Source organism: Aquarana catesbeiana, linkage group LG04, assembly GCF_042186555.1.
Source record: "Aquarana catesbeiana isolate 2022-GZ linkage group LG04, ASM4218655v1, whole genome shotgun sequence".
NCBI classification, from domain to species: domain Eukaryota; kingdom Metazoa; phylum Chordata; class Amphibia; order Anura; family Ranidae; genus Aquarana; species Aquarana catesbeiana.
Window position 1 is genome coordinate 654,026,795 of NC_133327.1, and position 16,178 is coordinate 654,042,972.

The window sequence follows — 16,178 nt, forward strand, 5'->3', positions numbered from 1 at the left end:
AATACTATATTTATTAATATGATGATTATCTGTCAGTTAGGTATACTCAACCTTTCCATTAGCTATTATCTATGTAACTATCTTCAATTGTGTAACCATAAATCTATTTAATCATTCTCCTAATTAATAATCTGACAAGTTATTTGAAGTATCTGTCTTTCAGATCTCTGTTATAACTAACAATATCAGATATCTAAATTAATATTTGAAGCAGACCTTGCACTAAAAGGCAAAGGATGTCTGAAAGATCTGGACCCCCACCCCCATAATAAATTAATTGCCACATTAAAATGAAAAAAAAAAATGTGAGAAAAAGTTATAAATATACCTATCTTGGGGGCGTGTCCGGATGTGAGCCGAGGAGGACGTGCTGCTGAACAGCTCCGTGTATCCTGAAGCAATCCTTAGCCATCCTCTCCACAGAGCACCCCGGTGAGCCAAAATATACCTATCTTACCCCAGCTTCTGTACAGCAGAGAGTCAGTTCACTATCCTTCCATCGCAATCCTGGGGAATCTTTTATAACCCAAATCTCTCAAGAAGACATTCTTGCACTGTGCTAATCATCCTTAGTCTTGTACTAGTTCCTGGCTGCTGCCATTCAGTTTTGTACCACATTATGTCTTCTTTCTGGCAGTATAAGACATTCTAAAACTATAGAAAACAATACAAAAGGACTTAAGGATAAGCTAGGATAAACTACCGCTACCAATACAAAAGGTCACACTTTCAAGCTAGCCACGTCAAGGCATCTTTGATAAGTGTGGTCCTTAACTCTAAACCAGATATTCTCAAACAGGGTTCTATAGAATCTTAGGGTTCCTCAAGAGGCTGCTAGAAGTTCCCTGAGCAGTGGTGGATTGACCTCCCACTTGATGGTGCCTGCATAGTGCTGGGGTCAATATCACTTAACAGAATCTACTGTATGGCACCAGTGGGACTTCTCCTTTTGTCTTAAAGTGGTTCTAAAGACAGAAGTTTTTTTTTTTTACCTTAATACATACTATACATTAAGGTAAAAAAATGTGCAGCCCCCCCCCATACTTACCTGAGACCTATCTCGATCCAGCGATGTGCACACACAAGCAGCCACTCTCCTGGGTCTCTCTCCCCTCATTGGTTCACACAGCAGTGGGAGCCATTGGCTCTTGCTGCTGTCAGTCACAGCCAGTGACCCAATGAGGAGAGGGCGGGGGGCGAATTGCACTCTATATGTGAATGGACAATGTCCTATTACAGGAGTGCGGCTCGCTATTGGGGGCACTCAGCAGGTGGGAGGAGCCAGGACCAGCGGCGGAGACCCAAAAAGAAGAGGATCAGAGCTGCTCTGTGAAAAACTGTTGCACAGAGCAGGTAAGTATAACGTGTTTGTGATTAAAAAAAAAAATACAACCTTTACAGCTGGACAGGAGTGTAAACATGCTTTGCATTACAACATGGCAAAAATATCCTCCCTGTTGTGTTTTGTGGGCAATGCCACCACCAAACGCGACCAATTTAAGTGAATGAGGCCATCTCGTGAGCCCAATACTAGACTTGCAGCATGGTATTCCCTTATTGATAACACTAACAAAGCGGGATGGATTCTTCCAACTGACCTTCAATGTAGGAGGCATTCTTCTCACTGAACACCAATGTGAGGGGGCTTTACTCCACTGACCACCTATAATGACCACCAATAATGTTTGATACACTTTCATTTCAAGAAAATCTCTGAAAATACCGTATTCATCGGCGTATAACACGCATCCCAAGTTTAGGAGGGAATTTTAAGGAAAAAACTTTTTAAGGAAAAAAACTTTTTAAATGCAATCAATGCAGCCTTATCTGTGTCCATCTGCAGCCTTGTAGTGTTTTTTGCAGCCTTTCAGTGTCATTTGCAGCCTTGTAGTGTCATTTGCAGCCTTTCAGTGTCATTTGCAGCCTTGTTGTGTCATCTGCAGCCTTGTGTCATTTGCAGCCTTGCCCAGTGACACTGCAGCCTTGTAGTGTCACTGCAGTTTTTAAATATGGCGCCGCAGAGACACAGAGCTGGTCCTGTGTCTCTTAGCAGCTCTCGGCTGCTTTCGGCTCCTCTCGTAGTCGGCTAGCTCCGCTCACAGTCACGCCCAGTCCCTGTGTTATGTCCATCTTAGGACGGGACTGGGCGTGACTGTGAGCGGAGCTGCACTTGTCTATGTATGAATGTCGGCGGTACTCGCTCCTCCGCTCACAGTCAGCAGGGATCGGCGTATAACACGCACCCGCGATTTTCCCCTGATTTTAAAGGGAAAAACTGCGTGTTATACGCCGATAAATACAGTACTTTTGTTGGACAGAACAAGGGGATGTTACAAAATGATCCACCTTAGGTGTAAAATACTCCAGGTATGCCAGATTCTTTATTCTTTTGTTTAATATCATTATTTTTTACTGATCTTGCTAATGTACCATAAGCTGTAGATATAATAATTTTTCCTGGGGCTCCCTGAGACCTGATATTTATTTCCAGGGTTTCTTCATGGTCAAAAGGTTGAGAAAGTCTGCTCTAAACTATCAGAGTTCCTAACAATGGAACATATATAGCAATTCACAAACAGAGAGCAGGCTCACATGTAGCAGCCCTTTGCTCCCTACAGGTACAACAACACACCAGAAGCCCAAACCTCACCTTTACACAGCACCTGAAGACTTCCAGTTGTCAGAAACCATGAAATCAGGCCGAGACAGAAGTACAGTTAAATCACACTTGTTTAATAATAAAAGTAAAAAGAACAAACGTAGTCAAAACATAGCCAAAGTTTAGTAGTCAGCCAAGCCAGAAGTCAGGGATCAATGTAGTGGAACAGCAAGCAGGATCTGGAGCCAGAAGGGATGTCAGCAAAGCAAGTTTTGAACAGGATCGCAGGAGAGTTTCTGTGATGCTGACCAAGGCGAAGGCAGAGATCCTCTGGACTGGACGGCTTAAGTAGGCGGGACTGACGAGCAGGACATCATCGACAGCTGAGTAACTGTGGAAAGATAGGAGCTGACAATTAGCCGAAAGCTGAGTGGCCAGCTCAGAGAAGGAAGGGCTGAGCCCAGCCCTGACACCAGTATGTTTCTTCACCAAATCTATAGAAGGAGCAGCTTTGGATAAATCACTGCTGTTCACAGACCTTTACCAGTGAAAGATTGGGAAATCCAATCTTTAAATATCTCTAGTGTATGTTTTATCCTCAATGAGGGCGAAAAATAACATGAAAATCTGAAACTTGCAGTAATACAAATTAACTATTAAGGGAAGGGGTTTGCAGGGTTGATTCATATACAGATGGTCAATGACTGATAAAAAAACACTTTGATACCTTTTAAAATATTATTCTTATTTTTGGTTAAATCCGCTCTCCTCTGTAACTCTAAGCTTGAGTTATGAGCTAGACGCTATGGCTTCAATCCCCAGAGTGTTTAAGAGATGGGCACAGAAATCACTTCTTCCACAGATTGAAATGGATGCAGCTTTTCCATAGTTCAATTCTGATCTGCTCAATACAATTTTTGTAGTGGATTCAATCTCCTCTAATGGGTTTTTGCTGAGACACTCTGCCCAAGATTTTCTCTGCTATAATGCCAAGCACTATTTCCTCCCTTTGTTTAATTATATTTATTGTCTGGTGACCCCGTACTTCAAGAATAATTGGGCTTCCATAGCACTCACTTCCAAATCCTGATGTTCAGGCACGTGACCTGAAGGTGAATACAGCCTACTCCTTATAACAATAAAGAATATGTTCTCAAGCCTTTAGAATCAAGAGTATAAATGTGTCATTCGGGAGGATATGTAGGGAAAAAAATATTTTCTATATAGTTACAGTGCTGGCTTTTATAACCAAACTTTTTATACTATTTTTACTGTGTAATTATTTTGGCATACATTCTTATTTAAAAAAAATTGCTGTTGGCTCAAACTTGTCTTGCATGCACACGGTCACACAAATGTTATCGGGAAATTCCGAACGTCAAGAACGTGGTGACGTACAACACAGATGACGAGCCGAGAAAAATGAAGTTCAATAGCCACGCATGCTTGATTCCGAGCACGCGTGGAATTTTGTGCGTCGGAATTGTGTACACACGATCGGAATTTCCGACAACGGATTTTGTTGTCGGAAAATTTGAGATAAGAAGTACCTCTGCAAATTATTTACGTTTCTTTACAGAAATGTTTTTTCCCCTTAGGCAGCTGTTTGTTTTTCTGACCAATCACATTAAAGACAATACTATTTAGGTTCCAGTAAAATGGCGCTGAGCCCATTTCCTGAAGATGCGCGCACAGCGTGAAATATATTGAAAGGGAGGCTCGACAAACATGAGTCCTCCGTTCCCGGATCAGCTGGAATGCATGCCGAGACGCTATTCAAAGTACCCAAAGAATACAAGGTACGACTCAGTCTCTGTTTCTCCTCCTCAGCTGTAGCTCGGTTTGGTTTTCATCCTGTACCTGCACATGTGTTTGGATGCTTAGTTTTAATTGGAATAAAGACGTTTTTACACTATCCAAGCTTTTGTGGCTTTCATGGGGAGCCACTCTTTGCAGATTTGGTTGATGCATTGGTGCACCGAGGCTCAGATATAGAAGTTATTTACAATACATTCCTGCTGACTAGTGATTGGAGTCCTTCTGCCAGGATATTCGGAAAGTTACCTTTGATGATATATAGTTTTTCCATGCCTGAGGGTCACTCTGTGGCCACTACTGTCTGGTGAGCGCTTTGATATACCACTTCGGGTGAAGCATGAATAAGAAAGCATGTGCACTTTATTATGTGGTGATTGGATCTACTAAGAAGATTGTGTGTGTTTTCTTCATAATTATTTTGAGGACATTTGATTTGTTGCACTATATTCACTTTATTGTTAACACGGGATATTTATTGCTTATGCACTGGAGCACTTTAATATATGATAAAAATAACATGTTCACATTTAATTATATTGCACTCTTGATGTGCCCTATACTGTCTGTATAAGAGGCCCATAGTAACTGTAGAGGTGCTGCAGAGATCCACAGTTTAGGTGGGAGAACCTGAAAACTATTAGTCGTGCACTCCACAAATCTGGCATTTATGGAAGAGTGGCAAGAAGAAAGCCATTGTTGAAAGAAAGCTATAAGAAGTTCTGTTTGAAGTTTGTGAGAAGCCATTGAACTTTTTGGCCTAAAAGCAAAACGCTATGTGTGGTGCAAAACTAACACTGCACATCACCCTGAACACACCATCACCACCGTGAAACATGGTGGTGGCAGCATCAGGTTGTGGGCATGCTTTTCTTCAGCAGGGACAGTGAAGCTGGTCAGAAGTGATGGGAAGATGGATGGAGCCAAATACAGGGTAATCTTAGAAGAATGTCTGTTAGTGTCTGCAAAAGACTTGAGACTGGGACGGAGGTACACCTTCCAGCAGGACAATGACCATGAACATACAGCCAGAGCTACAATGGAATGGTTTAGATGGCTGTATGTGTTAGAATGGCCCAGTCAAAGTCCAGACCTAAATCCAATTGGGAATCTGTGGCAAGACTTGAAAATTGCTGTTCATAGATGCTCTCCATCCAATCTGACAGAGCTTGAGCTATTCTGCAAAGAAAAAAATGTCACGATCTAGATGTGCAAAGCTGGTAGAGACATCCCCAAAAAGACTTGCAGCTGTAGTAGCAGTGAAAGGTAGTTCTACAAATTATTGACTTAGGGGGGCTGAATACAAATGCACACCACACTTTTCAGATATTTATTTGTAAAAAAATTTGAAAACCATTTATCATTTTCCCTTCAGGTTACAATTTTGTGCCACTTTGTGTTGGTCTATCACATAAAATCCCAACAAAATACATTTACATTTTTGGTTGTAACGTGACAAAATGTGGAAAATTTTAAGGGGTATGAATATTTTTTAAGGCACTGCATGTTTTTGTGGTAAATTTGCCTTTATGAAGACTTTCTGAGAAATAGTTTAATTTTGTAGTTTTTGAAAGGCAGTCACTGCCACGTAATAAATTGTGCCCTGGCCTTGTAGTTCACATAACTTCTATTCTCTGGATGATCTACTTATTCTTTACTAAATTGTACTAGAAAGTTGCCTTATCCTAAAAGGTCTTGATGCATGGCAACCAGCCCAAAGTCTGCCTTTCTTCGCACCCGATAACCCGGCAGTGGATAAGTTGATCTGCATATAAACCTGCAGAGTTCAGTAGGTTAGCCACAGGCTCTGTAAGGCTTTTACAAACACCCTTTAAGCAGCAATCGCATCCAGATGGAGAGTGCAAACATGCTTTGCATTACGTCATGGCAATAATTATTTGGTGAGCAGTACTGCCGCTGAGCACAACCAATTCAAGAGCACAGGGCCGAGCTGCAACTGTGAGCCAAACGCTAGGCTCACAGTTGCGGTGTGGTATTCCCATTGAAAAAAAAAACATTTGACAGTATTGCCTTCTAAATGCCTGTAAGCAGTCCCCTGATGCTTTGTGAAAAGTAATCCACCAGGAATCACTTTTTACACACCGATGAAGTGTAAATTAACCCTTTTGGAAGCAAATAGTATGTGCCCTGTGTTTAGGTCTTGATGGTATTTAATGATTGGCTTGATGACACTTCCAGGTGTATGGAATACTTGCTCCCCTACAGTGCTGTTGTTTCTCCTTCTGGCTCATATGTCCTTTAGTAATGTAGGAGTTGATGGGAAGAACCACAGCACGTGGTGGGGGAGCAAATATATATCGGATACTAGCAGAGTTTTATCATTGAAAAGGTAAGTATGCAGTATCTTGTTTAACAGGCTGGCTTTAATTTGTTTTGGGGTCGTATTAGGTTTACTTTAACCAATCATTTGTTGCAAGGTAATCCTTCATAGTCTGCATAACTTGGAAAGTGACAAGGGTGTGCCATTTTCCGGCATACTTTGTGCTTATGTCTCTCTTTCCCATCACAGAAAGTTGACAGGCATGAAACTGGATTTTGTAACCAAAAATAATACAATCCTATTTTACTTACTGTACATTATTCTACAAAATTAAGTATCCACTTGTGAGAGTTTATTTTTACTTTCTGATCTGGATTTTGGTTATGCCATGTAGTATTTTTGCTAAACTCCTTTTTGTATATTTTTGGTAGTGAACTGAAGTGAACTGAAGTCAGTCCATCTGTTCCTCAACTCAGCATAGAGTGTTCGTTTTGTTTTTTTACACATTTAGTTTGAGTTTGCTCCAGGGGGGTGTGCTAGAGAGGTATAATTTTGTGTTATGTGTGTTTGATGGCCAGCCAATAAGCAGATTTGGGGAGCCTGCTGGTGTATGCTGGGAGAACTGTAAAATATTTGGGACACTTCCTGTTTTGTCTCTTCCCTTGTGGGCTTTTTGCCTGTGAGAATGTTACCATAGAAGGTCTGTGTCTCTCACAAGCCTTGAGCCCAAGATGAAGGGAAGGAAGCAGAGGAGTCTTTCCTCCTGGGAGGAACCCCTGAATATGCTGGTTGCTGGAGCCAAGAATGCAAGGCTTAGAGGAAGCAAGCTGTGTCCCCCGCATATAAAGATGTAAAAGACTGGCTGAGTGGGAAATGTACACAGGAACCTTTCCATGTTGCCTGCCTTGGAATATAAAGATTGAATTACTACTTGAGCTTCAATTGCCAAGGACCCAGAGCTCTGCAACTGTCCACTAGGCATAATCTGTGTTAAAAAGGAACCAATAGAGACTTTTGAGATGGATCCAAAAAAAGAATAAAGACTAGTCTGATATGTGGGATCTACTGTATTTTTTGGGGATATCCTGATCTACACCTCACCCTTCCTCACTTATTGCCATATGCAATAAACTGTTTTTCTACTAAAACTTACTAAAGTAACTGCAAAAACCACATATGAGATTAAATGTGCTTGGGATCTTCTTGCCATGTAAGACTGCTAAATAAATTAGCAATGTAGCTACTGATGAGCCAAAAATGAATATTTAGTCATATCTACTGAGTCTCATTATCAATCCCTTTACACACATATGTACCGAACTGCAGTTGTCCACTAATGTATGAACTTTAGAAACATATTCAGTTAGTGCAACCAGAGTGCAAACAGAACTTCTTATTAAATACTTGTTTAGGGGTTAACTACTTAACCCCCGAAGGATTTGCCCCCTTAATGACCAGGCCATTTTTTGCGATACAGCACTGCTTCGCTTTAACTGACAATTGCGCGGCCGGGCGACACTGTACCCAAACAAAATCGATGTCCTTTTTTACCCACAAATAGAGCTTTCTTTTGGTGGTATTTTTGATCACCTCTGTGGTTTTTATTTTTTGCGTTATAAACAAAAAAAGACCAACATTTTTTTTTTTACTTTCTGCTATAATACATATCCAAAAAAAAACTAAAAAAAAAATGTATTCATCAGTTTAGGCTGATATATATTCTTCTAAATATTTTTGGTAAAAAAATCACAATAGGCGTATATTGATTGGTTTGCGCAAAAGTTATCGCGTCTACAAACTACGGGATAGATTTAGGGACTCTTATTTTTTTATTGTTTTTGCTGGTAATGGCGGCAATCTGTGATTTTTAGCGGGATTGCGGTGGACAAATCTGACCCCAAATTACACTTTTTGGGGACCAGTGATATTATTACAGTGATCAGTGCTATAAAATGCACTGATCAATGTAAAAATTACACTGGCTGGGTCCACAACATTATTGTTGGGATCCCTGCAGAGCCTGGACCGGCTCTGTGAGATCAGCCAACGGTGGATTTTAGCCCACTGTTGGCTGAATCTGTGTCACAGAAGTGCAGAACTAAGTGCCCTCCTGTGACCTGCAGAAGAAGTATATTCACAAAAGCTTTGGCTCTGCTTCTCCTTTAACATTACAAGGGAATTTTAATTTGCAAGGGAATTTTCCCTTAGCTTAGTGAATAAGGTGAAGCGTTGCTGACATTTATCATCCAGTCATGTGCAAGCACAAATACTGTTTCCTATTACCTTACATGTGAATGGGTATTAATTGCAATGTGAATCTTCACTGCCTTCACTAACCTTGCAAAGCGAAAAGCCAATTTTTCTTTAGTAAATCAACCCCAAAGTACTTGTGCTAGTTAACTAGTCTTTTTTTTAAATGAGAGATCAGCAGTGGCAGCCTCCATTTTCTCTCAGGACAGGCTTTTCTTTAAAGTGTTACTAAACCCACAACAGTAAAATCAGTCTGTATATGCAGTAAAAAAAATGTGGAACCTAAGGGTTTTAATCCTCCACATTTTGCAAAAAGACTGTTTGATCCTGTCTTATCTGATCCAACCCTTTTCCACTGTCTCTAATCCATCTCCTGATAAGACAGAGCCTTTGGAGTCACTCTGCACATGCTCAGTTTGGTGTGTATTGCTAGAGAGGTTTTCTCCCTGTTTTTTCTTGGGAGGGTGCATGTGATCAGGACAGGGTCAATCAGCACTGTCCAGACAGAGGGTCGGGGTCCTGCAGCCTCATAAGACAGTCATAGTAGAATGAAAACTCCTCCACAAGCTTTAACCAGACGCTGACAAACGTCACAAGACTGTTATATACTGCTGATAAGAAAAGGTATTTAGCAGTTAACATTTACTAAAATAATTGCATTTCCATGTTCTGTGTACTGTGGGAGACCGGATATAGTGAATGGAGGGTCCTGGGTTTAGTAACGCTTTAAATCAGCCATTCTCAACCAGGGTTCCGGTGAACCCTGCATTTCTCCAGAGGTTACTTGAGGTTCCTCAAGCTGCGACTGATTGCCCTCCCATTTAATGATGCCTACATAGTTCTGGGGCTAGTGCCACTTGGCAGAGCCATCAGCATGACACCAATGATCTTTTTTTTAGCTGATTGCCCTCCCATTTAATGGTGCCTGCATAGTTCTGGGGCTAGTGCCACTTGGCAGAGCCATCAGCATGACACCAATGATCTTTTTTAGCTATCTGTAAGTTTTATATTGTAGCCACCACTGTAGAGGGGGCATTCTTCCTACTGAACATCAATGTCAGGGACATTCTTCTCACTGACCACCGATGCAAGGAGCTTTTCTCCAGCTGGCCACCAATGTAAGTGGCATTTTCCTACTTTCTCCAATTAATTGGTTTCAGCAGGGGTTCCACGAGACCTGAAAATTATTTTATAGGTTCCTCTGGGGTAAACGGTTGAGAAAGAATGCTTTAAATGAACAGCCTTTCTTACAAACCAATTGGCTACAATCTCATAAATATTTAAAATATAAAATAAGCCCAATCACCTAGCTTGGGTGGAATGTGTCTTTCATAACAGCTTACCGTCTGAATGCAACCATTTAAGAGTGTGCTTTGCAGTATTCTAATTGTAAAGCTATTTGCCCACCAACTTGCTTCTAGTATATTTATTTTTTTTCCTTCTTTATCCTTCCAGGGAAAAGCAATGGTATTTGCTCCTCAGAGAGGGAACACTTTAAACCAGTTCTGCAATCTAGCAGAGGCGGCTGGCTTTTCTATCCAAAGACATGAAAATTACGATGAGTATATTTCCAACTTCCACTCCAAGGTTGGTTCTCTGCTTGCGACAGATAATACTTTAATCCACATTGCATTTTGAAGAGATCATGGTCTTTTTGGCAGGTAACAAACGTTTGATTAAAGCCGTCCTAAGGTGTGCTGCTACTCAAGCGCTATTTTTATATGTGATTAGTTTTTGCTGTTAAACCATCCTTTATCTCCGCACGTCTAGCAGGTTTTAACCGAAGGATCTTCTATTGGAGTTACCATAGTGAAAAAAAAAAAAGTCATCTTGCTGCATTATTTGTCGGAGGCATTGTGTACGGCACATATAAGCCCCAAATCAACAAGCTTGTAAAATGACTATAAACAAATGTTAGGCTAATCTAGCGGCAGTATGTGTTGAAACAAACAGAAGGCCGATGTCTAATTGTGTTATATCATAACTTAAATCCTTATCGCGGCAAGCTTTATGGCTGGGTTAGTTGGCAGATTCGAAGTGCTAAATCTCAAACAGCATTTCACAGCTGTGAGGTTAGATGTCAGATTGAGGAGCCACAAGATTTAGGTCAAAAGCACTTATCTGTGATTTCTAAGCTTGCTTACATAAAGCCCCTGCTATCAGTGCTCTTCTCATCATTATATATAGGTATATAACACAGACAGCCATGTTAGTGGTGAAATCAGAAGCTTAAAATATATATATAGCTAAAAATATAACATGCCTAGAAAGCTTACTTATTTTATACTGACTAGGTGTGTATGTTACATTTTACAAAATGTAAATGAATGGTGTGTTATTTGCATTCACTTATGTTGCACCAACAAATTCAGTGCTTTACAAAAACCATGGACTTTGCACATCTTTCCTTTCCTAAGGAAGAGCTTACTATCCAGTGTACGCTATACATGGATATTATATAGCAGTGGTAGTCAACTTAGAAGATTTAGAGTACTAGTTCAGTGTGACAGATGTGGGATTGCAGGTATTGTAGTTTAGTGTAGAAGTTTTGGGAGTGTGGTTACTGTAGTACTGTGTAGCAGTTCTTATGCCGCATACACACGATCGCACATTGATCGGACATTCCGACAACAAAATCCATGGTTTTTTTTCTGAAGGATGTTGGCTCAAACTTGTCTTGCATACACACGGTCACACAAAGCTTGTCGGAAATTCCGAACGACGAGAACGCAGTGACGTACAACACGTAAGACAAGCTGAGAAAAATAAAGTTCAATAGCCAGTGTGGCTCTTCTGCTTGATTCCAAGCATGCGTGGAACTTTGTGCATCGGAATTGGGTACACACGATCAGAATTTCCGATAACGGATTTTGTTGTTGGAAAATTTGAGATCCAGATCCCAAATTTTGTGTGACGGAAATTATGATGGAAAATGTCCGATGGAACCTACACACGGTCGGAATTTCCGACAAAACGCTCCCATCGAACATTTTCCGTCAGAAAATCCGACAGTGTGTACGGGGCATAATAGTGTATGTGTTGTCGTACATAGCACTCTGTGCTAGCACCTTCTCATGGTATTAACCAGGGTTGATTAGGTCATATGATGCAAAGGAGAAGTCCAGGAATGCTTGATACATTTTAAGTTCATGAGTTGCAGGCTACCCCCAGGTCACTTAACAGATACAGATGTTGGGTAACGAGGAACTGTAGCGTGTGGAAGATAGAAGGGCTGGATAGTTGGAAGTGAGAGATGGGCTAGAGATTATGGAGATACATATAAGCAGTGAATGAAGTGGAGACTGGAGATGGAGCAGTGAAGATATTGGCAGCGAATACAGTAGCGATTGTTGGTGCAGAAATTGCCCAGCAAAGGCTGTGGGTGCTCTAAAGGCTGCAGGGCTGCTGAGGAGCAGCAGAGGCTGTGGGTGCAGGGTAGGTGCAGCAAATACTTTGGAAGATCCTGAGACATTGGAGACTGTTGCTGTGGGTGCTACAGAAACCTTTGGCTTTGTGTGTAGCAGTGACTAAACTGCAGGTGCAGTGGTGACTAAGCTGTGGATGCAGTGGAGACTTTGGCTGTGGATGCAACTGTAACAGGGCTGCCGGTGCAGCAAAGACTAGACTGGGTGCATCTGAGACTTGCTTGCAAATGCAGCAGTGACCAGGCTAGGATGCAGCAGATATTCTGACCTGCAGAAGCAGCAGTGACTGAGCTGGTGGTACAGTGGAAAGCAGGCTCCAATGCAGTGGAGACTTTAGCTGCAGGTGTACCGGAGACCAGGAAGCAGTGCAGCAGTGACTGCAATAGCCTTAACTCGTGGAGCATGAAAGGCAGCTCACCCCTCTTGAGTTTAAGTTACAGAGGCCGCAACACTCTGAGTACCCAAAAAGTGCCTGTGACTGCAAGAAATCTCAAAAGCGCCGATGGTGGAGTGGGCAAGGTAAGTAACTGTGACAAAGGCCACAGGTGGGGCACCAAGATTCTAGAGCCAAATTAGCTGAAACTCCCCTGTATGTGGTTGGATTTCAGTGGAGAATAGAGTACCTAAAGGATATCGATGAAGAAGCTGTTAGACTGTAATAGATTATGATCTTATATCACTTACTAAATTGTGTTAGAGTTTCCCCAGGTATATTTTTTCATTGAAGATGGTTTGGGTGGGGGGCTATCAAAATGAAAGCACTAGTTAGAATAAATTAGCTGCCCAAAGGGGTCCATTTATAACAGAGAGCGGATATCGCTATCCGCCTTTGGTCATACTTTAATCGGTTGCATACACCGCAGCTCACATTTTACAGCCTGTAAATTAAAATTCAGGCTGCAGTGTGAATCCTGTCATTCCCTACTGAGCTGGGTACATGATTTTGATAGGTCACATGACTGAGCTTTCCTTCTACCTTTTTTTTATCGTGCCATCATTTTAATTGTGCAAGTTCAGACTGCCAAAGCCAGGGGAATGCAATGCACATTTTTTAAACATGGGGTACTACCGTACTGCTGTTTTTTGAAAGGACCCCTAAGTATCCCCAATCTCTGACTTATCTCTACCGGTTAAGGCGACTCTGTGTTAGGTCCTTTCTTGCCTAAATCTTTACTTAACCTTACACTAAATAAATCCTTACGTTGTACCCCTCCCCCCAATCTTTATCCTCCCTCCTAAATGTAACATTTTCCTGACCCTAACACTTAACATCCTTACTGTAACCTTAACAATTACCCTTACCTTTAAGGACCGAGCCTCTTCTTGAGATTTGTTGTTTACAAGTTAAAAACAGTTTTTTGGGGTTTTTTTTGCTAGAAAATCACTTAGAACCCCCAAACGTCATAAAAAAATGTTTTCTAACACCCTAGAGAATAAAATGGCGGTTGTTGCAATACTTTCTGTCGCACCATATTTGTGCAGCGGTCTTACAAGCGCACTTTTTTTGGAAAAAATACACTTTTTGTGACTTAAAAAATAAGACAACAGTAAAGTTAGCCCAATTTTTTTTATATTGTGAAAGATAATGTTACACCGAGTAAAGTGATACCCAACAAGTCACGCTTCAAAATTGTGCCCGCTCGTGGAATGGCGATAAACTTTTACCCTTAAAAAATTCTACAGGTTGCATGTTTTAAGTTACAGAAGAGGTCTAGGGCTAAAATTATTGCTCTCACTCTACAGATCGCGGTGAAACCACACATGTGTGGTTTGAACACCGTTTTCATATGCGGGCGCTACTCACGTATGCGCTCACTTATGCACGCGAGCTTGGCGGGACAGGGCGCGTTTACATTTTTTTTTTCTTATTTATTTTACCTTTTATTTTTACACTGTTCTTTTAAAAAAAAATTGTGTCACTTTTATTCCTATTACAAGGGATGTAAACATCTCTTGTAATAGAAAAAAAGCATGACAGGACCCCTTAAATATGAGATCTGGGGTCAAAAAGACCTCAGATCTCATATTTACACTAAAATGCAATAAAATAAAAAATTTTTTGTCATTTAAAAAAATAATTTAAAAAAATGTCCCTTTAAGAGCTATGGGCGGAACTGACGTTTTGACGTCGCTTCTGCCCTGCAATGTTATGTCTCCATACCCAGCAAGGAGCAACAACCGATTGCCTCCGCCGCTGCCGACTGCTCCGTTAAACAGCGGAGGGCACCAGAACGCGGCGGGAGGGGGCCCCTCTCCCGCCCCTGATAAAAGTGATCTTGCGGCAAATCCACCGCAGAGACCACTTTTATCGGAAAGCAGGCCGCTGGCCGAAGAACAGGATACCAGGGTTTATGGCAGCTAGCTGCTGCCAAAACAACGATATTCCTCTTTAAAGTTACGGCGTTTATCAGCGTGCGGCGGTCCGTAAGTGGTTAAGGCCTATTCACACTTGCCCATTTTCATGTAGCAAAATTTTGAATTTTAATGCATGAAAATGCATTTCAAGCGGAAATTCTATTCTTTTCTCTGGGGCCGGTTCACATCTATGTGCTGCAGCTTACTGTGTTCTGCAAAGAGGAACTACAGTATATGGGTCCATTCACACCTCTGCATTGGCATTGCTGCTTGCACATGGAACAGTGTGAATCCAGCTTTAAAAGTAACCCGTTTAGAAAAAGTAACCCATTTTAAAAGTAACATTGGTAGTAGGTTAGATACTAGCTTTACAAATCTATCCATTTCTGTTTCTGTTTGAGGCTTGTAAATTGCAAATTTTCACTAAAAATATTGAAAAAAAAAATCTGAATAACAATAAAAAACTAAGGAGGAACGAGAAGCTGCCTTCAAAATGTGCTTGCTGCCTTGAGTCATCCTGTTACCACGCTCTCCTGAGTGTCCCCTGCTGCTACTGATGAGCTATTTGGAAAGGAGGAAGGAGATCTGAGGGCCACCAACCGTCATCCTGTCGGGACATCTGCGGTGATCTACTAAGCCTGTATTGACCCCCCTGAGTAAGGGCGGTCGCAGGCTTTCTGGTAAGCCTCCAACTTTTTCACGTGGTGACGGGCAGCACCATCAAGTGGAGTATCGTATTTGGATTTTGCACTTTTCATATAATAATTTTTGGACATTTTTTTGGATTCTTCACTTTATTTGAACACTTTCACTATATTATAGTTTGGCATCTATGAGCACTTAATTGCATTGATTGTTAGCAATATATTGGTGGATTTTACTGTTTATACTATTTCATTAATACTTTATCACTTTATTTTTATTTTGATTGCACTAACATTAGTTTGATTAGTATAATAACTTACTTTGTTATATGTCCAGTGCTGCACTGTTTATTATATATTTCTGAGAATACACTGAGGCCGAGAGGCAAACTTCTAACAGCACAGACCGGTGTCATACCGGTGTCTCAGTGCAGGTTTTTGAGAGGACTGGAGGTATAGTAGGGTTGGAGATTCCAGATGAGGAGCAAGGAGAAGTCTGCCTTTTTCTTTTATGTGGGTCTTTCAAGTGCTGTTGCCAACGGACTGCATGGCAGGTCATCATATGTCTGGTCAAGCATGTGGTGCCCATGCGGCTGCTGTTCTGGCCATGCTTGATCCGCTTCAGACAGGTTTCAAACAGCAATGGGGCAATCTGCTGCACACGTGTCGAAAAAGGCCCACACCAAGGAACTTTTAAAAGTCAGCAGGGAGTTAGCAGCACCCTGCACCTGCAGAGCTCTGCAGTGTGATGCAATAGGATGGCTGCCCTTAAGCTGCCCCCTAGAGGACATCCTGCCTCGTTGGAGTTG

At 41.4% G+C, this 16,178-nt stretch overlaps 1 protein-coding gene across 3 annotated transcripts in view; it reads left to right on the forward strand.

Moving 5' to 3' along the window:
• CAMKMT (calmodulin-lysine N-methyltransferase) overlaps positions 1–16,178 on the forward strand; it is a 685,679-nt gene that overhangs the window by 629,804 nt on the left and 39,697 nt on the right. For all 3 annotated transcript variants that reach the window (XR_012244021.1, XM_073628476.1, XM_073628477.1), the window contains one exon: positions 10,401–10,532. Coding sequence is in view for 2 of the 3 variants with exons in the window: in XM_073628476.1 (XP_073484577.1) it covers positions 10,401–10,532 (132 nt within the window). In the remaining variant the exon portion in view is untranslated. The remainder of the gene's footprint in view (positions 1–10,400; positions 10,533–16,178) is intronic.